This window comes from Falco cherrug, chromosome W, assembly GCF_023634085.1.
Source record: "Falco cherrug isolate bFalChe1 chromosome W, bFalChe1.pri, whole genome shotgun sequence".
Taxonomy (NCBI): domain Eukaryota; kingdom Metazoa; phylum Chordata; class Aves; order Falconiformes; family Falconidae; genus Falco; species Falco cherrug.
In genome coordinates, this window is record NC_073719.1 from 3,744,771 (window position 1) to 3,767,476 (window position 22,706).

The 22,706-nt window shown below is 40.0% G+C and overlaps 1 protein-coding gene across 5 annotated transcripts in view; it reads right to left on the reverse strand.

Annotated features, from left to right (window-relative positions):
- LOC129734523 (kinesin-like protein KIF2A) overlaps nt 1-22,706 on the reverse strand; it is an 88,053-nt gene that overhangs the window by 46,129 nt on the left and 19,218 nt on the right. For 4 of the 5 annotated variants that reach the window (XR_008730092.1, XM_055698105.1, XM_055698102.1 and 1 more), the window contains exons 2-6: nt 6,740-6,834; nt 5,327-5,446; nt 4,832-4,886; nt 2,675-2,797; nt 1,994-2,094 (exon numbers count right to left, since the gene is read on the reverse strand). Coding sequence is in view for 4 of the 5 variants with exons in the window: in XM_055698105.1 (XP_055554080.1) it covers nt 1,994-2,094; nt 2,675-2,797; nt 4,832-4,886; nt 5,327-5,446; nt 6,740-6,834 (494 nt within the window). In the remaining variant the exon portion in view is untranslated. Of the gene's footprint in view, nt 1-1,993; nt 2,095-2,674; nt 2,798-4,831; nt 4,887-5,326; nt 5,447-6,739; nt 6,835-22,586; nt 22,700-22,706 lie in introns of all 5 variants that reach the window. The other variant, XM_055698104.1, reaches the window with a different exon arrangement.

Genomic DNA, 22,706 nt, shown 5'->3' on the forward strand with positions numbered 1-22,706 from the left:
TCTGAAATAAGGCAGTCCAACAGACAAATGGATACACTCTATTATACAGGTACAAAACACACTGCAGAGGACAGTGCAGGTGCCCCAGCTGCTCTAAACACAACTGTGCTGGATCAGAGTTGGTTAAAGGAGACTGATCCTACTTGCTGGTTCTGAGTTAACTTCTACAGTTACTTGGATGCATTGGAAACTCTTCTAACAATCCTAGACCACCCCATCTCACCCCCAAAAAAGCAGAAGCAATCCCAATGATACACAATAGGCTACATCTAGGCTCACAAGACCTCCTGTCCCTAAACCTGGAACCATCAGTATCAGAGCAAACAGACATGTAAGAGACCATGCATGGAGACCCTCTAACCTCACAAAGCCTGAGCTACTGAGCCTACTGTCAGCTGAGCTGGTTCTCTGCAGAATTGCTCAAATGTCCTTCTTGTCACTTCTCCCTGTGACTGTCAGTTTTTACCCCATTTCAGGACATGCTGCTGATGCCATGCATAGCCAGCTCTGGTACTCAGACCTTATTAAGCTTTGCATGGCTTCCCACAAATGAGCTAAAACTCCTGGATCATATCTAGCTGTGGAAATAGCATAGGCACTTTCAGAAAGCACTGCATTGGGGTTAAGCTGAAATGGAGCCAGCTCGTGTCTCTACACCCATGACACAGCTGATCCACACCTCAGACAAAACTGTGCCACGGCAATCAGAAGTTGACCGTACCTTTAAGTTTTTCACCCTAACTACAGTGAACTAAAATCTACTTACAGTAAGTCCATACAAAGTGTATTCCTGCTAAAACATTTTCTTCTAACATTCTGAAAGGGGTATTGCTTATTATGGAAGAGGTATTTGCCTATACAGAGTTTGTAGAATATTAAAGGTCTTGCCCACCAGAAGCCAGTGTTTGGCTAATTATTGCTGCGTTTTACAGCAACAGAATACACAAAGAAACATGAAGCATAGATACATACAAGTCACCAAGAAAAACAGAGCTTTCTCATACAGAAGTTTGACTCAGATGCAAAGGGAGTCATCACAGAAGTGATAAAAAGAAAATTTTAGGTATAGTACCACATCAAAGAATTTTAATATATAAATATATATATATAAAATATATATATAAATATAAATATATAAAACAAAATATATTTGCTCCTCACACAAAGCCACAGTAGTATTTTGCATTTGTTTAAGTGTATGGAAATTAGAGAACATGAATTCAATATAAGTGATTTTAGGTCAACTTAGAAGCATCATTAAACCATTAAGTAAATTGTCTGCATTATTTATTTGGTGGTGGTACTTCTCATGTCAACAGCAAATTGGTAGTATCTCTTTCGATAGACTAACACATACACATAGGCCTGCCAACAAGATTACGTTACTAGTAGTGTAAAAGCTTTTACACTACTGTGACAGAAAGTCATTTAATATTAAAAGATTTTCTCAAATGATTAACTTCATTTCTTTCACACAAGCATCTAACAACTTGCTGCCAAGCTGTTTGCATGATGCAAAACTAAATTAGAAATGCATAGATAGGTGTAAAGGGAGAAAAAAGTATCACTGTTCAAACATGGGCCTCAGAAAGATCTCCTATGAAACATCAAAGATAATAAAGAACAATTTATCATAATGTTGCAATACTTCCTGCAGAATAACAGCCCTATCTTAAAGCCAAAGATTTGATTATTTTCATCAATATATTTTCCTTAAGAAATAGCCATCGTCAGTACTTGATTTTTAAATAACATACAGAAAGATAAGCAATTATTTCTGTAGGAAGAAAAAGGGGAAAAACTGTCTAAAGAAATTGTTATCAGAGCAATGCAACCACGCGCCAAAATATTTATCAAAATTATATACAGGATGAAAACATTTAATTTCAAGATTAAAGTTCATTAAAAATATGGGAGACTTAAAAAAAGCACAATAATTTTGCAAACATCTTATCTTCCTGACATGTTTTCCATCCGAGCTAAAAATACTAACCTGAGCTCTTTTTTCTCTAAGTTCCTGCTGCTGTAACCTTCTCTTTTCACGTTTCTCTTGCAATTTTTCAACCTCTTTTACACAGTTAGATTTTCTACGTGCTTAAAGAAAACGATGTAATTTAAAAATATTGTTGCATGAATTTAGTATTTACACTATAACATTTCTACTAATTTATGAATAATTAGAATGCATTTATTTATATCAACTGTCTTTTAAAGCAAATCAGTATTAGTACAGAATAATTACAGTAATTTAAAAAAATTATAGAATAAATAAATTAGAAAAAATCATGGAAATGGGACAATAATTGCACAACTGAAAATATAAGGACAATGACCCCCAAAATATATTTGGACATGTGATGATATTTGGATACATGTGATCTCTTGGTCTGAATTAAAAGAAAGCCCAGTCAAATTAAAAAAAAAAAACAAAAACATAAAACACACACACCACCATGGTTAAAAAAAAGTTAGAGGAAAACCAAATTCCAAATATTAGAATAACTATGATAAAAGTGAACATCTGTTTAGCCACAGCACTCTGAAAAAGTTCATGAGGAAGCCTACAGGCAACTGCATATATAGACCATTTCTCATTTATGGACAACAATATAATCCAAAAGAATGTACATGTAATGCCCAGAATGAATGAATCCTTGATACACAGTTTACATACAAGGAGGTCCAAATTCCTTTTTTGCAGCTTGAACCGGAGATATATCTGAAACACTACCATTCTGTTGTGAGGAGGAAGACTGTTCAGGAAGCTGAGTAAGACGCATGCGTGCAGAACCAACCACTGCAAAAAAAAAAAAAAAAAAAAAAAAAAAAATCAAAGTTCATCTAGATATAGAAGAGTAACAATTCCGATTCTGAAATACTTTATTATGGCAAGATAAAATGAGGCCCCTTTCAAGATACAACAATTTATTGGGGAAAGGGGGAGCCATACATATAGAAAGTCTATTAATGAAGACATTAGGTATGCAGCTTTTTTATCCTAGTGTTATACAACAACAAAACATAATTATTAAGTACCAATGCTGCACATGCATATTTTTAAATACTCTACTACAGAATTAGTAGAATTGATGTGCATAGAATGAAGTATGTACTTGGAGATATGCAGTTTTGAAGTTTAAAGTGTTGAAATTTTATTTATATTGTAATTATACCCAAAAACCCAGTAAGAAAAAAATGGACCCATTGTTTCATATTCTCTAGATGTAGATTCAATGGGGTGGGACCATTCTGTAACAACCTGTGGACAAGTAGAGGGATACAAATAAAAGGCAGCAAAGTGCAACTCAACCTATGAGTGGAAGAAACAAACCTTTTTGTCACTATGCTGAAAGGGATACAGATACAATCAGTATGTCTACCTAAACTTATTCATTCGATATGTGATAAGGATGCCAACTTCTCAAGATGCAGATTGATGTCTGTTCCCAGTAAATGCAGTGGGAGTGGCATGCATGCAAGCCTCTTTGGTAGAGCTGAATGTTTTAAGTTGTTTTTTAAAGAGTTGCTTCAAGCAGCTCTGCTTCAGCTGGCCAGTTTCCTATGCATGTTCCTAATAAGGTCTGCCAGAGGAGTATGAAAGTGAAGGTAACAACTTTATTTGGTAGCCTAGAGATGACATTCCAAATGAAAGCCAGCACGCTGTGCAACACGGAGACAACTATGGAAACAGGTATCAAATGGGATAAACAAGACAAATCCCCAGATCATTCCAAATATGATAGGAGATCTAGTTTACAGCATGAATTAACTACACGAAACAAGACAGTGTGCTGAGAAAACTTTAATTACAAGGCCAACAAAGAACAAATACTTAGGCTGACTGTAAAGAGTAAGATGCACAGGACCTATTAAAATACAAGCTACAGGGTTATTTCATACCAAACAGACCATTTACTACAAATGACAACATGTATAGATGTGAGGAGAGCCCATCAATAAGATGTCTCAAATTTAAACCATATTAGTTTGAAAAAAAATTATCCTCTCATGAGATTTCTGATTTAACATCCCCAGAGGCAAATGGCAGAAGAGGAAGTGATCCCAATTGTCCATCAGAAGAATCTAAACATTTGTAAAGATATGCAAACCCACTTGTGTTTCAGGTTTAAACAGACAGAATGGAATCTAGTCTGAATTAATTACAGTAGATTAATGTTTGGAAGAAGAATCATCAACATCATCAGTACAAGTTAACTTTAATGCAGGAGAGAAAATGAAAACAATAAGCAATAACTATTTTTTCTCATGTTATTAGATGTATTACATCTGTATTCATCCAATACACACTTTTCACTTGTCCTCCTGTGATACTTCAGCATTTTTGTAGATTTTTCACTATTAACCATAGAGCAAGAAATAACCTGTAGGGTTTAAGTACTCTTTGAATTAATGTTTACACACAGACTGTTAGAAAACAAAACTAAAAAATTGAAGGCATAAGAATTTTAAGTGCACTACTTAACATATATTGAAACACTCAAGCTGAAGCAAACTGAGGATGCTTTAACTTGGAAAAGTCCACATATAATGTAGTATAATTAATTAACTTTGAATTTTTGCATCTTCAGTTCTTTCAGCTTAATTTTCCTAATGCTACATTGCTTAAATTTAAATATAAATACTATTCATACAGTATGCATTCCTAAATATACATAGGAGTAATCCAGGAATGATGTACCATGTCTTTTACATGTCACATGCATACATACCAAATTAGAAATGAAGAACTATTAAGGAATGTTAGATGAGCATGAGATTAAAACGTTCCCATATTTTTTACTTCCTTGAAATGGAAAGAGATAATATTTACCTCTGTTATCTCTGGCAGGAGTGTCATTCTTAATAGGTGCCACAGTTCGTCGACTCTATAAAGAAAGAAATCTCTATTATTTGATCACCTTATTATTGAAAACAAACTGCAGCCCCACCTGTGCTTCTTTCCAGTGAATAAAAATAACACAACATCAGCAATAGAGAAGTGATTGCTGCCAAATCCTTCCCTGAAGATCCTAGGGTGAAGACTGCTTGAACTATGAGTACTGTTTCAAAACAACCTGCAAAACCTTTTCTATATTTTTTCCTTGAGATATATTTAGTTATATAAATATTAATCCCCAACTCCCTCTCTGCCAAACCTGTTCTCAGAAAATTTTTTAGAAACCCCTATTCACCATAGGAAAAAGAAAGGAACACAGTTATCAAATAGCTACACAGACACAAAAGTTAGATTTAAAAATTCAAACATACAAACATGTATAGGAGTACTATAAGTTTAATTTGAGCATGTTGCATAGGTATTACCAACCTTCACAGTTTTGTTTACTTTGGCTGCTGGAATAGGTAGTGGTGGCATCTCTGGACTAGGTTCAATATCTTCATCAGGTGCAAGATCTGGGTTAAGTGAAAATATGCTCTCCAAGTCAATCTGTGTAAAAGAATATATAACGCATTTATGAGTCTTAGAAAAATATTCACCCTCTCCATTTCTTGTGTTATGTTTTAAACTAAAAAAATATATTTAGTGGCTTTACCCCACAATTTGTTAATTCTATAACCTGAATGATCTTATTTTATGTTCACTAAAAACAGTATAAACTTTGGTCTTTTTATTAGGTGCAAACACACCCTTCAGAAAAGGGATTAATTAAAAATGACCAATAGATATTCATAATTTTTTAAAGTGATTAAATTCATACAGAAGTAGCTAGTATTACTGTGGTAATTTGACAATTACTGCAGAATATAAAAGACATTCTGTAACATAAAAAGAAAGAGATCTCAATTATTTGAAATTTCCCAGACAGTGCAAAAGAAACAGATGAATTACAACCACTCAAAAAATAAAAGTGCAGTTGAAGCCATGTTGAATTTATCCTGCTTCCCCCCCCGTAAGTGTTCCTCATTCAAAATGCTGTAAAATGTAAGGGGGGGGGAGGGGTAGGATCTTAAAAATAGCTGGTTTCAGATCTATTGAAACTTGGTTTCCTAAAAATCTTAAATAGATTTGGTCTCTATAAACTGCCATTTCCTCTGGCTAGGCCTTTCAAAGGCCTCACTACCGTACAGGTTCTGTGTCCAGAGGGATGAGGTCAGCTGATGAGATCACCAGGACATTCTCACAATTTTTTTCCCCCCTGTTATTTGACAAAACTGGTGAAGTGTAATTATTTCTGAGCTGCTTCTCCAAATCTCAGCTGAAACTGGCTAACGTGTTCCAAAATTTACAGGAAGAGGGGATAGCAAAGTATAACTGGGTCACACACACAGACACAATTCCTTAAGGAAAGCAAGGCTGAAAAGTTGCTGCCTAAAATAAACAAACAAACTAGCAGTTCAATCCTTCAATAATACAAACACAAAAAGATTTCTAATCCAGCTACCACTGGTTTCTTGTCTGAACTGCAAGTCATTCTCCCTCTCAAAAACTTGATTTTTCTACTTGTAAAAAGGAGTAACAAGGTCAACCTTTGTAATCTGGTTCAAAATTAAAAGATGAAAAGCACTATTTGAAAGCTATGACACAGAGCTCAGGAAGTCAAATTTAATACAACAGATACCAGCATTTGCCCAGTATCTCCTATTCAAAACAGTCTGTAACCAAAGAATCATCAAGTAAATTAAGATTTATATTTTCTCTTTGTTTCCAGTGCAAAATCCAAATATCCATGTAAACTACATATTTTTTAAAAGAGAAAAGTTCTAAAATAATTATGTTTACCTCTTTGCCTTTAGTATCTCCATTCTCAATCCATTCAACAGTTACACTTTCATTATCTTCATTTAGGGACGTTACCATAGCTTGGTGAATTCGGCCTAAAAAGGAAACACAAAAGATCAATTAACAGATGGGAAAATTTTCCAGAAGTTACGAAGTTATTTTAATGCCTGCACTGAGAAATGCAGATAGAGGCAAGAAGAAGAGGGGTTAAAAAAAATAATAAAAAAAAAATAGAAGATCATTCCTGGCCACATACCATAAACTAGCTCAGATTTGATCCACTAGCAAAGGCTCTAACAGGACAGTCAGTGCATAAGTTAAAAACCTCAATGAACAGAAAACTAAATGGTAAGTAAATAAAATACCATAAAAAAAACTACACCACTTAAGAGAGTCTACCACAGGTGGGAATGTTTCCTGAGGTGCACTCCACAAAGACTTGTCTCCCTTCTAGGCTGATACAACATTAAGTGTCACAACATAGGAGGGAAGCCCCCTAAAATTGTATTCTGATAGCCACTTCTTATGGTCATTCAACCAGTTGGTAATTCAAGTAAAATTAAATTGCCTGCAGTTTAATACAAACCATCATTTTAAAACCAATTGCTAACACAGACTGTTAAGCTGGAGTTGCCCTTGCTCTGACTTCTCTAGTGAAAGATCCAAAGCCAGCAAGCCCCCATAAACTACAATAAAACCAATAACATTTCAGTAGGAATAAGAATTTTCCCTCTCAAATATAGTGTATTTTAAAATGTAATCTATCATACTTTATCATATTTCCTACACATGCAAGAAGCAATCAGAAGAGCAGCCATGCACCGATATAAAAGTGCATGTTCACACTGATTTCACATCTATACTTTGTCCTAAGAGTACCAAGAATTGGGGTTTCTAAAGAACACTAATCCAATGCAACTGCTCCCCAACACCCTCCCTTAATGAGCCATAGCACAAACAAGCAACCCCTTACTCCATTGCATTTGAGAGGAAAACACAAGCAATACGGTAAAAAAGGAAACTTAAATAATAATTTGTTATCTCCCCAAAGGAAAAAAAAATGGAAATAAAAAGCTTTATACACCCAGCAAAAAGTATTTTCATTACAACTGTACTTAATCTTTCCATAAACTCCCTGAACACCACACAATTTTAACTTGTTTGTAGCCTGCAGCCCACACACACCCACAGCAGCTCCTGCAGGTGTCTCTACCAGGCCATCCTCAGTCTCACCAAGCTCACCTGTGCACACACCTGTGCACCAATACAGCTCCCCAGCAGCTCTGTAGAACGAGTACATTCTCACATCCACATACCACAGTACATGCCTCCTCCTGTAGCACCATTAGACAAATCCACTCCTCCAACACCAGCATGTCCCACCTGCTACCTCTGAGTCACCCCCCCAGAGACTGCACTTCAGCACTATCCTGGTTTCAACTGGGATGGAGTTAATTATCTTCTTAGGAGCTAGTATGGTGCTATGTTTTGGTTTTGATGTGATACTTTTCAGTTCCTCAGGCCTTGTTAGCAAGAAGGCTGGAGGGGCACAAGGAATGGGACACAGCCAGGTCAGCTGACCCAAACTAGCCAAAGAGGTATTCCATACCATGGGATGTCATGCCTGGTATATAAACCTGGGTGGTTGGCTGGAGCAGGCAGATCATTTTCTGGGGGACTGTCTGGGCATTGGTTGGGTGGTAGGTGGTGAGCAGTTGTATTGTGTACCAACTGTTCCTTTCTTCCTTTCCTTCGGGATGTTATTCTTTCCCTTTCCATTATAACTGTTGTTGTCATTGTTGTTATTATTGTTCTTTCATTTTTATTCTATTTCAATTATTAAATTGTTCTTATCTGAACCCTTGAGTTTTACATTCCTTTCCAACTCTCCTCCCTATCCCTCTGGGTGAGGAGGGAGCGAGTGAGTGGCTGCATGGTATTTAATTACCAGCCAGGGTTAAACCATGACAAGCACCCTCCCTGAGCCACCCCACAGGAGCCCAAGGGCTATATACAGCTCCAAAAGCACAAGCCAATTGTCCTGGAGTAGTCCATGAATGCACTGCTGCTGCTAGGCACTTGCTTAGGAGTGAAATGCAGCATGGTCCTTATACATCTGCTCTTGTCTGGGTTTCTACCTTTTCCTTTCCTAAATCTCCCAATCTCCCTAATCCACCCCAGTTTTCTCCTCCATCGATTGTTTCAAACTTCGGTTTCAGCCATTTCAGTCACAATTTGACAGTTATCAAAAGTTAATGTTTTTATATAGCCTAAGCCTCTTAGGACCTGCTGAGGGAGAGAAAGGAACTAAAACATTAACTGGTATTCCAAATTCCCTCACCTAACAGTGCAAGCAACAGATGTATATTGTTAATATATCTTTTATTGCAAAGTCTGCCTAAACATTCATATCTAGTTAAAATGAAGCAAAAAGAGAGGCTACAGGGAAGCATCATGGAAGGTAACAGCAAATCTATGTACTCTAATACAACATGCAGAGGAAGAGACTAGTTGAAACTCAGGCAAAGCATAGCACATGGGGGGGACTTGCAGAGCTGTTGGCACTGCTGGGCAGCACTGCTTTTGCATCTGTGGTGCTTTCCTTACCAGCAACAGTACATTACACGCACATTTCTAACCTCTGCACTTCTCCTTGCCTAAAGCATAAGATTCAGTCTACCAGTAAAGAAGATCAAGTTTTACTTTAAAAAAACCAAACAACCAAACTTCCCTCTGCTTCACTTGGTTCCTTTCCTCTAGCATTTACTAGTTTTTATTTCCCTGACCTGTATTTTGTCTGAATAAACCCTTCCATTTGTGCTTCCCAAGTATCACTCTCCCAGGCGCCCCAGCGGTGTGTGCTGCAGGGACAGTGTGGATTCCTCACTGAGGTACAGCCAGGGGGAGATGTGCAGGCAGGAATCACAACTGTGTCCTCCTCTCTGCACACAAGCTTCCTCCATTTCCCCTCATCCAAATGACATTGTGTAGGCACACATCCTTCCCTTGGGACTTGTAGAGGAATGAAGACAGTGGGTTGATTGACATTGATAATATGCAGTTGTGGCCTTGCTTTGACAATGTGCAGCTGTGATCCTACAGCAAAGTGGTTAAATAGCTCTGAGGAGGGTGGGAGAAAAACCTTGATGAAGCAGAGACAAGGAGGAGTGTGGTCTGGTCTCTGGAGGATGTAGAAACAGCATGGACAGTAGAGCTTGACCAATGGTAAAGCTTTTTACTGCTTTCTGATTTATTTGTGTTGTATTATTTCCTGACTGCTGTAGCTCAATTGCAACAATTGGTGCCCAATGTGGGGCAAACTGATTTGGACATTTGAAGTTTATATGAGGCCACAAGTAATGAGCAGTAATGGTGGTGCCCAATGTAGCTGAGATAGATGGGGAGAGCCTGTGATCTGGGTCATGTAACAGACATTGGGAGAGGTGAACCATTGAGGACTAATTGTTGTGGGTTTGCATATGTTCTCAAGCAGCAGCAAAAACTTTTGAAGAACTTTATAGCTTTGTAGATGAAAACATGCAAGTACAAAAGGTCATTGGAGGAAAGCCCATGGGGGTCATAATCTTTTTTTGAGAAAGAGAAGGCCAACGTTTGGGGTGGTTTACAGAACAAAGGTGTGAAAGTACAGTGGGCTGAGAAGTGCTGGAGGGAGTCACATTAGTTGAGCAAATTCTGTCTGGCCTGCATTATAATCATGTGGTAATTAGAAAACCAGGAGCAGAGTCATATTTCAAAGAATGAGAACCCTTTTTTGCTGCCAGTAAAAAATGAGACTTTAAGTATCTAATCAGGCTGGAAGAGCACTCAGAATGGCTGAAAGAACAGCAAGAAAACAGTAATACAGGTGGAGGAAAGATGAAGCAGAGAAGTGTGTGTTTGTATTAAGAAAGACAGTGAAGAAAAGTCTACAACTAGCTGAAACATACAATCATAGCTCCATAGCTCTACCTGCTATAAGTGGAGGGATTTTTAGCTTCCCACAGAACTATGTCCTATAGATCTGAAAAAGGAACCAGACATCCCCCCCCCCGATGACTTGATTGTATTTTGGGGGAGGGTGAAAGGGGGTCTGGCGGATCAGTGGAAAAGCAGTGCAGGAATTGGGGTTCCATCAAACGGGTAGAGAGTCAGTGGATAATGGAAAAACTGTCAACATTGAGATAGAACAAGTGTAAAACTATGACAATGTGCCCAGTGGTGGGATGTCTGGGATGATAGTTTGTCAGTCCTCTGGAAACCTAAGAACTTGATATTCTAGGGACTTTAGGGGTGGAATTCTGCGGGTTTTTTTAATTTCACACATAAAGCAGCTATTCATTGGCACAATGGGGTGGGAGTGAAAAATGTCACACTTGACAATCACTTGTGGAGAAATGAATCAAACTGGTGTGTGTCTGTAGGGCATAATTGTACACAACCTGCCCCAGATGTGGCCCTGCCTAGGCAACTACCAAAAAGTTTATTTCTAATTTGTGGAGATAGGGCTTGGCCAGGGCTACCCAGCAGGAAAGTGGGAGGACCATATACTGCGGTGAATGAAGAGATGGGACGCAGCTTGATGCAAGCAAATGTCAATTTATTGTACAGAAGCACGCGTTTTTATACACTTTCAGAAGCTGCGCGTTTTAAACAGATTGGTTCTTGAAGCTAAGCCTTGCATACTAGGCAATCCCTGATTGGTGGTTAACTACCAGCAATTAACAGCAAGGTGTTGCCTTTCCTTGGCGCCATCAGTCTCCCACTCCCCTGTGCTCTGTAAACATGCCTCATCATGTTAATTGTTGTCTAGACAAGCTCGAGCACATTCCCCTCAGCTGATTGCCACGCATGGTCCTAGTTTCCAGCCTGCTCCTGCATCTCCCCCTTCCTGTTGCACAAAAGAACCCCTGAAACCGAGCAAAAACAAGGCACAAGTAATAGAACAAATAAAAAACCAACTAAGACATATTATCAATGTCAAAATAACCCACTGTCCTTGTTCCGTACAGTTTTACAATTTCCCTTTTTTGTTTTTGAACAGCTAGTACCAGGTTTGCCATGTTCTGCAGGGCCCTTGCAAACATGACAGCAACCAAGGCAATAGCAAACAAACAATACTGCCAATTGAGTGAATGGATGCCAAAAAGGCTGAAATTTTCTCAGATTTTGATAACATGTTGCTGCAATGGGGCGCCTAAAATCCATGCAGCACATACCATCCAAATCCTCACAGCCATGTCCTTGAACCAGCAACAAAAAGCAGTGGCAATTTTGACTCGAATTCTTAACTGCCTAACAAACAAGGTGATTTAACTCTAAAATGCTTTCCCTGCTGTTACTCTGGATAAGAGAAGAACCCCTGCGACACGTTCCCATCATAGCCTCCTACTACATTAGTATCTACAGAAAGACAATTATCGACAAAGTGTGAACAATATCAGCTTCTTTTGGATTAACATTATACATAGATGGAAGGGCACACCAAACAAGAACTGGTTCAGTCAAAAAGTTCCAAACATCGCATGCCTTCTCTGAACATACCTCTGGGGTCATTCCCTTCGTTCCCTCTCTTTTTTATGCAAAGAGAAACACTTTTACCATAACAGAGAAGCCCCTATTTACATCTCTGAGCCCGGACAAACCGCAGCTGTATGCTCCACCAGGCTCGGGGCAGAAATCATTCATGTAGTTACATAGCTATATATCTCTACAAGCATGCAGACACCTATTAAACACTAGATAACCATGTTTATCTTTCCTACTCTCCTTCACAATACCCAGCTGTTCTCTCATCTCTTGTTAGGTCAAATATTCTCCAGTTTCCTCTCCTACATCTCTCTTCAGACATTCTGTAACCTCCTCTTTTTTGCTTGTTAATTGTGACAAGGCAAAGGTTGTGTGTAGCTGGGTGACCATGACCTGATTTATGTTACAATCAACTTAACACTGAATACAGGAAAAAAAGGTATGGGAGACATAAGGCAAACATCAATAAGGTGGTTAAAGATAATTATAATAAAACCTGTAATACTTTTGAGTCATGGCCCAAAGTTTCCCAGCCGTGAGAAGAGACCAAAGGCATCCCGCCCCTGGCTCTGTTGCAGATCTTTCTTTTAAGGCTTTTGAGTTTTGTATACTTTTGTGGATTGATTCAGAGTGGTCACTCAGATTCACGTAACACATCCTATCAAAGTCTTCACACTTGTGTCCCTGTGCTAATAATAAAAATCAATAGCAACTCGGTTCTGTAGCAACATGTGATGGACAGAATCAACATCTGTTAATAAGCCGGGAAAAAAAAGAACAGTATTTGTAGTATTACTTTGTTTAGCAAGCTAGCAGCCTAATTTACTAAGCAAGTTAAAAGCGTGTACTATTCTTACAGAAGAGATTAGAGAAGCAAAAATCTGTTATGCTGCATTCCACAACTCAGCCTGAGAATTACAGTCTGCTGTGAGTTCTGCATTACAATCATTTGACACATGTTGGGGTTGCGATTGTGAAAGTTGCCCGTTTACAATTTTCATTGGCATTATCACAGCCAGTTGTTTTAAAAGCAACCCTTGAGCTTCCTGATGTTCGACTTGTTGCAAAATATTCTGAAGCCAATCAATCAAGTTAGTATTAAAGTTAGTGACTCTCTAGGACCCTGCAAGACTGTGGCAAGACTCCCGCATCCTGACTGCCTTAATAGCCATCTCATTCATTTGCAAACAGTTGTCCCTGGCATACCTTGCCTGAGTCACAGAATCGGCACAGTTAGTTGCTCCAGCTAACTGCTCATAGTTAACAGAAATTCCCCGATTAAGGTTTTCAGTCAAGGCCACAACACATAGCTCACAAAAATCAGATAACCACATCATATACTGTATCAGTTAGTACCATACAAAGCAGTAACTTCCAATCATGCAGTGTGAGCTATAAGGCTCTGCCATCACTTCAGGAAGGGACATAGCAAATGTATTATGAATCCTCCCTTCCCGCACTGCTTTGCTTAACCCTTTAACAGCCTCGTATTGCACAGGCTGCCACTCTGCAGGTTGATTTGTCTGACAAAATACTGAACATGCCCTAGCGACTCCCAAAACCCATCACTGAAGTGTTTCCCACTTGCATTCCTGCCACCAATCCCTCAGACTCCCTTTCACCCTCCCCAAAAATACAATCAATGCATCAGGAGAGACGAGGGGGTGGGGAAAAGGTCTAGCTCCTTTTCCAGATCTATAGGACCTGGATCAAAAGGTTTATCAGTGTCAATAAAATCATTGTCCGAGTTGTCCTGTTCCCGTGCTTGGTCCTGTGTTGTGAGGGTCGCTGCAATCAGTGACAGAAGCTTTGGGGGCAGAGGAGGTGTGGATGGAATCGCCATCGCTGACGGTGTCTTGAGAAGAGTCGCGCTGTCGGTGGAATTTACAGCTTCCTCTGGTTTAGCACCGATAGTAGAATTAGTCCACACTTGGCAAAGAGTAGTCAGAATTTGCCACCAAGATGTTAAATGCATTCCCGACACGGAGTTCCCCTCCGCGGCAGCATCATACAATTGGCTGCTGTATGTACACACTTTCATTCTTTCAAAGTCTCTAAGGTTTCTTGGCTGCTCACCTGTCTCGATGCATACAGGTGTTATCCTGGGGGTTTAGGTTGTCCGCCTGGTCCAGACAGCAAGACGATCGTTCAGCCAAGCCGTCTCCTCCGGAACGCAGCCCTCTTCCACGAGCTGTCTTTTTTCCGTCCTTATTCTTCCAAGGCTTCGGAACACCACCATAGGGGTCACCATTTGAGGAGACTGAGGCACGGACTCCCTGATCTGACTAGAAGACCCTTTATGAGTCCATATACGTCTCTTTCTGGGGACGAAGCCTGATTCCCCATTACGGATTTCCCACAGCTCACCTCTCAACTCCGGAGGGATTTCTGGCCGGCTCCTGCTTCCTTTCAGCAGATCATTCAAAGTTCTGTGGGATTCGCTGCATGTCGCTCAGATAGGCGATTCGAGAGCCCTTCACATTAGATCCTTAAACGCATCATGTCGGGGTCACCAATTTGCAGCGAATGAAGAGACGGGACGCAGCGTGATGCAAGCAAATGTCAATTTATTGTACAGAAGCACGCGTTTTTATACACTTTCAGAAGCTGCGCGTTTTAAACAGATTGGTTCTTGAAGCTAAGCATTGCATACTAGGCAATCCCTGATTGGTGGTTAACTACCAGCAATTAACAGCAAGGTGTTGCCTTTCCTTGGCGCCATCCGTCTCCCACTCCCCTGTGCTCTGCAAACATGCCTCATCATGTTAATTGTTGTCTAGACAAGCTCGAGCACATTCCCCTCAGCTAACTGATTGCCACGCATGGTCCTAGTTTCCAGACCGCTCCTGCAATATACCATAGGTAAATTAAGTTTGTTAGCGCCTTCACAGAACATTATATTAAACCATAACCATTTATTGCTAACACATGGTCATGGCTGTCAAGACTTTGATGGTATGTGTTGCATGGATTGAAAAACAAATTCAAAATAGATTCACAAATAGATCAAGGAAATAATGGAAGCAACAAAGAATTTACAGGAGAGTTATGGGTTTCTAGATGATCGGTTAAGTCACTTGGGGTTAGGGTCTTGGTTCATGGGATTGATTGAGATGTGACTCATAGGACTGTTTGTAATCTGTGCCATCTTGCTCATGATACCATATTTGTTTTGTTGTTTGCAAAGGGCCCTGCAACAGATGATAAACATGGCCTTTTTGGTTGAAAAACAAAAAGGGGGAAAAGAGGGATTAGACTGGGTTGCTGGCGGCTCAGGCTTCAACGATGGAATAGAGCTGTGTCTTTAAAGAGAGTGAGCCACAACCTTGACAGAGTAAACTTGGAGAGAAAACAGGATATGAAGCAAGACTAGAGCCAGATATGGGGTGACACGTCAGCTGCTGGCTGAGAACTTGAAACCCACACATCTTAGCCAATCAATAGTTGTTGCTGAGTAGGTTAGGTGTAAGGATAATCAATCAGAGAAGCTGGGGAAAGGGTATATAAACCTGGAGAAACAAATAAAGGCGTGCTTCTTTGCTGCATTTAATTGCCAATGAAGATTGCAAGTGGGCATTGCAGCCCTTCTGCAATTGCAACCCCACCATGTGTCGAATGTTTGTAATGAAGAAGCAACCTTTTGAAAAAACAAAAAGGGGGAATTGTAGGGGAATGAAGACAGTGGGTTGATTGACATTGATAATATGCAGTTGTGACCTTGCTTTGACAATGTGCAGCTGTGATCCTACAGCAAAGTGGTTAAATAGCTCTGAGGCATGTGGGAGAAACCTGGATGAAGCAGAGACAAGGAGTGTGGTTTGGCCTCTGGAGGATGTAGGAATAGTATGGACAGTAGAGTTTGACCAATGGTAAAAGTTTTTTTTTCCTGCTTTCTGGTTTATTTGTGTTGTGTTATTTCCTGATTGCTGTAACACAATCATAACAGGGACTGTGCCCAATTTCTGCTAGTGGCTGGGCTGAAGCAGACTCACTGAGCATGACATTTCCACACCTTATTTCCTTGGACAAGCATTTTTGTCTAAGTTTTCTTAGTTCAAGATTCTCAATAGACCTTTCCATTAATTTTTCTGTATTTAATAACCTCTAGTGACTTAATTTGGTGCAAGAACACTGTTATAGAGCTGTTTCAATTGTCTATTTGGTCTGTTAGCAAAGTAGCAACAGAAGCCACTTTCTTCCTGTAGCAGTGCTGCTTCTGCCATTTCTACAAACAGCATGCTAGGATGCAAGGACACAAACTTTTCAGCACTGTGGGAAATGGAAGACTTTTCAAGCTTATGTTGGTATAATCTTCTGCTACTGTTTTGAGGCTTGGCCCAGCTGTCAATCTGGAATCAAGAGAAAACTGATATATGAAAAATGTAAAAGATCATAGTGTTGTATAACATATGTTTCTCTAGATTTACATGTTAACAGACTTTATAAATTTTGAAGAAAAGCACTAGTCGCAGCCTGTGATGCTGTATTAGTCACAGAGCCATCATATAAGTCCTATTACCTGTTCTTGTGCTCTATTACTTTTGGCAGAAAAAAAAATAATTTATAAAAGGTTTAATCTTTGCCATAACAAGTGAAAGGAGATCAAAGCAGGCTGATGAATGAATAGAAAATACTGAATGCTCTCACAAATATGGTAAGCCAGCATGCCATAACAAAAGAATCACAAAAAATCTTCCATCTGTGCCAGACTTTATCCACTCCCTAGCCAAGAAAGTCAGGACTGAACAATAATAAAAAAAAAGAAAAAACTTATGTCCATCTCCCAAATATTATTAGTTTAAATAGAAAATTTATACCATGTTTAAACTGGCAATATACCTATACAATTTGTTCTTTGTGTTACTAAAAGTTTACATGTTGTTGAACTGCCAGAAAGCACATATTCATCTTTATAATTGCCTCTTGCTCTCCACAAACAGTATTCTGTTATATTTTTCTAGTACACAGATGAATACAGCAGTTGTGAAATTTGGGAATGCCAGCAACCAATTAGGTTGTCTAGCATATAAAACAAGACCAAGCTGCAAATGCTAAAGCATAAGAGCCAAATCAATCTGCAGAGAGTGGTTGAAGGTAATGTCCCTGATTTCAGGTGCATTTCTTGGAGTTGGTATCCAAACCTGAAATGTAACACATGTTCACAGATCTTACTGACAATCCACTAACAAATGGGGGGGGAGGGGGGGGAGGAAAGCCCACGCATGCCACTGAACTGTGTATAATATTTAGCTTCTAAATACAAAGAGCATATTTAATGTCCTTCATACAGCGAATAGGGCACAAGCAACTTTTCAGTCCTCCTTGCATTCAGTACCAAGAACACCCTCCATCCCCCATCCCAAACCACTAAATTATAATTTGATGTGCTTAATCTAGCTGAACTTGTTAGTGTCTGTACTGATGCACCTTCTCTAAAGAATTTACCTAGAGCTGCATCCCAGCACTGCCGTCACAGTTTTTGCTTCTCTAATAATTGTTAAATCTCCAATCTTTTCACATTGCAATTCACTGGGTTTTTTTGCTGACCTTTCATTTTCCAAGCCAATCTCTGAAATTTCCCTTTATATTCAAAACAAGTTTCCTGTGGTTTCCCCAGTTAGAGGAACACTTTGGGTTTTACTTCCCTTCAAAGTAGGTCATTTCTTTTGGGGGCGGGGAGCTAATTCTTTTAAGCACATTTCAGAGTGCATTATTTAACATTAGTGAGTTCCTCCTAAAACAGCTTCCCTTTATTTGTTTTCAGAAGCTTCAATTACCAGTGAAATCAATGGCAGTCAGCCCACTGGCTTCATAAAATGTTAAGAGTATCTCACCGCAGTAGCATTTGGAAGCTACAGCTACATATTGCTTCTGTAGGTGTCAGTGTTAAGAGTGAGAGAGACTTGTTTCTAAAGCAGCTCAGTTCATAAAGAAGTATCACATCACAACAGGCAACAGATGCACTGATATTTAGATATCTATCAGCAAGTTATTTCAGAAGCTCCATGCTATGTGGAGAAGTTCTCCACATGTAACTTGGTCACAAAAAAAAGATATTTAGAAGGAAGCACCTGTCCAATCTTATCTAATACATTCAACCATAAATCACCTATAAGCTGAACACATTTCATCTTTATGTTGGTAAGTGGTCTGCCTCTGCTATTCACCCCAGAAAGTTGCACTAGCACCTCACTGTCAACATATACAAACTTTTTTCCAGATTACGTGTTCACAGCCATTTAGTACTCTGTGCTTTCTTTTATGGCTTGTATAAAGACACCTGTAAAAGAACGGAGAGCCTATCTGTACCTCTTTCAGTCTGAGTATCTCCTTTTTCAACACTGGCAACCAGGACAAGGTGCAATATCCCACATGGGCTCCAGACTGCTTTCCACAGGAAAGCTCACTACCAAATTACAGTAATTCTAAAATTGTACTCACTTTTCCCCTTGTCACTTCACCCTGGTAGTCCACACTTATCTGTCATTTACAGTTTATGATCTCCCAATTTATAGCAAAAGCACATTTACTTTGTGCAGTGTTTTACCCCAGTTGTTTCATTCCATATTCCTAATCTTCCCGAATGATATAAATCTCCACAGAGATGATACTTCCACTCTAGCACAGTAATGAAGCTTCCTGAGAACAATGTTACTTTCTGTGTTATAACCAGGAATTAATAACTATAATGTCAGTCCCAAGTGATCCCAGAAGGCACGCTATTAGGTAGAAATTATTAGGTACACTGTCATCACCTGTCTTAAATAACATTACCATTCCTGTATTAAACTTCATCTGAAAAAATTTTAATGCTCTACAAAATATTTTACTGAAATTATGAGAAACTTATGACTGACCTTCATAATGGGTTGATACCAGTAATGCTGTGCAAAGCCTCTCCCACACTAACGCGTACTGGCGGGGCCAAGCTCAGGTCATGTACTCAGCTCCAGAATTCAGCACTGCATTTACCCCCTCTGCCACTAGGATACTAGTTTGGGACACAGAGACTAGAAGCGCTTCAGCATCTGTCCTCCACTGTTTGCTACAGCTTTTAGTTAGAGGCACTCAAGTTCCTAGAGTGCTTCAATTAGATTTGTAATTCCCCCTATCCCCTCTGTACTACTGTAAATTCAAGTAGGATGAGCTAAAAACAGTTCCAAAACTGATTTTAATGTAATGGCTGATTGCTCCATAACCTACAATTCTTTTATTAAGTTATGCTGTTTTTGTCATTGGGATACCGCATGAGTTGTCTTTATTGATGGGAAGGGGAGGCAACTCATATGAGGATCTATCATTTGCACGTTACTGAGGGTGCACTCAATCCCACTGTCCATATCAATGACAAAGATGTTAAACAGTGCCGGTCCCAATATTGACCCCTGAGGAACACCACTCGTCACTGGTCTCCACTTGGACATTGAGCCATTGACTGCAAGTCTTTGAGTGCGACCATTCAGCCAATTCCTTATCCACTGGGTGGTGCATCTGTCAAATCCATGCCTCTCCAGTTTAGAGACACGGATGTCATGTTGGACAGAGTCAAATGATTTGCACAAGTCCAGGTAGATGACAGCAGTTGCTCTTCCCTTATCCACCAATGCTGTAACCCTGTCGTAGAAGGCCACCAAATTTGTCAGGCATGATTTCCCCTTCGTGAAGCCATGTTGGCTGTCACCAATCACCTCCTTATTTTCCATGTGCCTTAGCATAGTTTCCAGGAGGATCTTCTCCATGATGCTGCCAGGCACAGAGGTGAGACTGACCGGCCTATAGTTCCCCGGGTCTTCCTTTTTTCCCTTTTTACAAATGGGGGTTATGTTTCCCCTTTTCCAGTCAGTGGGAGCTTCACTGGACTGCCACGACTGCTCAAATATGATGGATAGTGGCTCAGCCACTTCATCCACCAGTTCCCTCGGGACCCGCGAACATACCTCATCAGATCCCATGGACCTGTGCACCTTCAGGTTCCTTAGATGGTTTCAAACCTGGTCTTCTCCTACAGTGGGCAGTACTTCATTCTCCCAGTCCCTGCCTTTGGATTGTGTGAGTTGGGCAGCGTGGCTATAGTACTTGCCAGTGAAGACCAAGGCAAAAAAAGTCATTGAGTAACTCAGCCTTCTCCATGTCCAAGGTGACCAGGTCTCCCATTTCCTTCCAGAGAGGGCCCATGTTTTCTCTAGTCTTCCTTTAACCACTGACATACCTATGGAAGCCTTTCTTGTTGCCCTTGACATCCCTGGCCAGCTGTAATTCTCTCAGGGCTTTCCTAACCTGGTCCCTGGCTGCTCCGACAATTTTTTTTGTATTCCTCCCAGGCTACCTGTCCTAGCTTCCACACTCTGTAGGCTTCCTTTTTGTGTTTGAGTTTGTCCAGGAGCAACTTGTTCATCCATGCAGGCCTCCTGGCATTTTTGCCTGACTTCCTCTTTGTTGGGACGCATCGCTCCTGAGCTTGGAGGAAATGAACCCTGAATATTAACCAACTTTCTTGGTCCCCTCTTCCCTCCAGGGCTTTATCCCATGGTGATCTACCAAGCAAATCCCTGAAGAGGCCAAAGTCAGCTCTCGTGAAGTTCAGGGTAGCATGTGCACCCTCCTCACTGTCCTAAGGATCTTGAACTCCACTTTTGCAGAGCAAATCAGGTGGTGCTGAGGATCTGACATTCACACCACATGTTTTGGACAGGACTGGGGAGGTCTAGTGCCACAGACTGAACACCCCTTGTTGGAGTGCATCACATACGTTTCTGGAGTGGACCCTCCAATTAAATTTCATCAAAAAGGAATTTAGTGTGCTCCGAGGCCACTTTCAAAGCAAACTAAAGCATAGCATGAGGACATAAAGGAATGATCAGAAGATACATGTCCAAAGCTCATTCCTGATCTGAACTGAAATGCTTGTACAGGCATACCCCTGTGGTCCCAAAAGGCATGCTTAGACCACTAAGACCTCTTAATTTTTTATGGTTATTCACTTTGACCTATGCAAAAGTGAGAAAACTACATTGCAGCCTCCCACTGTGATGCTTTCAGAGCATGAACAGGAGCATGTGCTGCATGTCCTGGGATGTTGAAAAGAATTTGAAAGTGCTATGCCCACTAAAATGCAGGACTGTCCAAGCAGTGATAGCCAAAACAATGCAGTTCAGGCGTCTTCTCATCAACCAATCAAGGAAGTTTAGGTTTCCTACAGAAGGTAGGTCATCTGGTTCACTCCAGATGGGAGCCTGGAAGTCAACTAGCACATGTGCGATGAGAATTATCATGGTACCAGGACACTAGACTAAAATGAGGTGCAAGATAAATTCACAATCAAAACAGTCCAAGCCATGAAATACCTGAATTCTTTCTACAAGATTATATGCAAATAAGTGGTAATGAAGGAGGGGATTGGGAAAGTGAAACACTGTTTTCTTTTATGATGCAGGCCTTTCAAAACACTAGCTAGAAACTTACATGTCATCTTTCAGCCTAATGTTGTTACACTCTCAATAACACAAAGTTTGGGGTCTGATCCTTTGGCAAGACAGCTTTTTGGTTAGTCAGATGCCATGACAATTGTGATAAACCTCAAAAGGGCCTCTCAAAAATAAAGGTGGCAGATAAGCTTCAATATAGACAAAAGAAAGATAAGTCAACCAGAGAAAAATAATCTAATTTATGGGTACATAATGCTGAAACTAGAACTAGAAGTTACAACTCAAGTAACAGATCCTTAAGTTAACACCAACAGTTCTCTAAAATCACCAACTCAATATGCAACTACAACAAAAAGGAGCCAATGGAACATTGCCCATCATCAGTAACCTAGAGAATAAAAGCAAGTGTCTTTTTAAAACTATAAATAAAACTTTAGTGCCCGCACATCTCAAGTACTGTGTGCACTAGTCTTCACACCTCAAAAAAGATGTAGCAGAATTAGAGGAGGTAAAGAGAAGGTCAATGAAGAAGACAAAGAGAATGAAGCAAGTAGAGATTAAGGCAGGCGAGATTACTCACTTTTGAGGAAAAGGCTGCAGGTGGATTTAGTTGAGCTTTACAACCATAAAGGACAAAATGAGTGGAAACTGTTATTCACCGAATCCTGCAACACTAAAACTAGGAGCAGTCTCTTAAGGCAGACTGGTTTCAGGTAAATAAAATTAGTAATGTACTTCTCTATGCAGCAAGCAGGGAGCTTCCCAGTCTTGCTTCCACAAGAGATTTTGGAGGCAGACAGTGTAAATTGGGTCAGTGTGTGAGCCGGCACAGGCAGGACACAGGGAAAACCACAAAATCACAGATGAAATGCAAAGAGTAAATTTATTTTCATTACCTCGCCAACTGGGGGACCCCTGAAGCAGCACCCGGGTGGAGGTACACAAGTGGGGACACAGGCACCACAGATATTGGTCCACGCTAGAGGATCACCGAACCTGCTGTTTTCACCTGTATA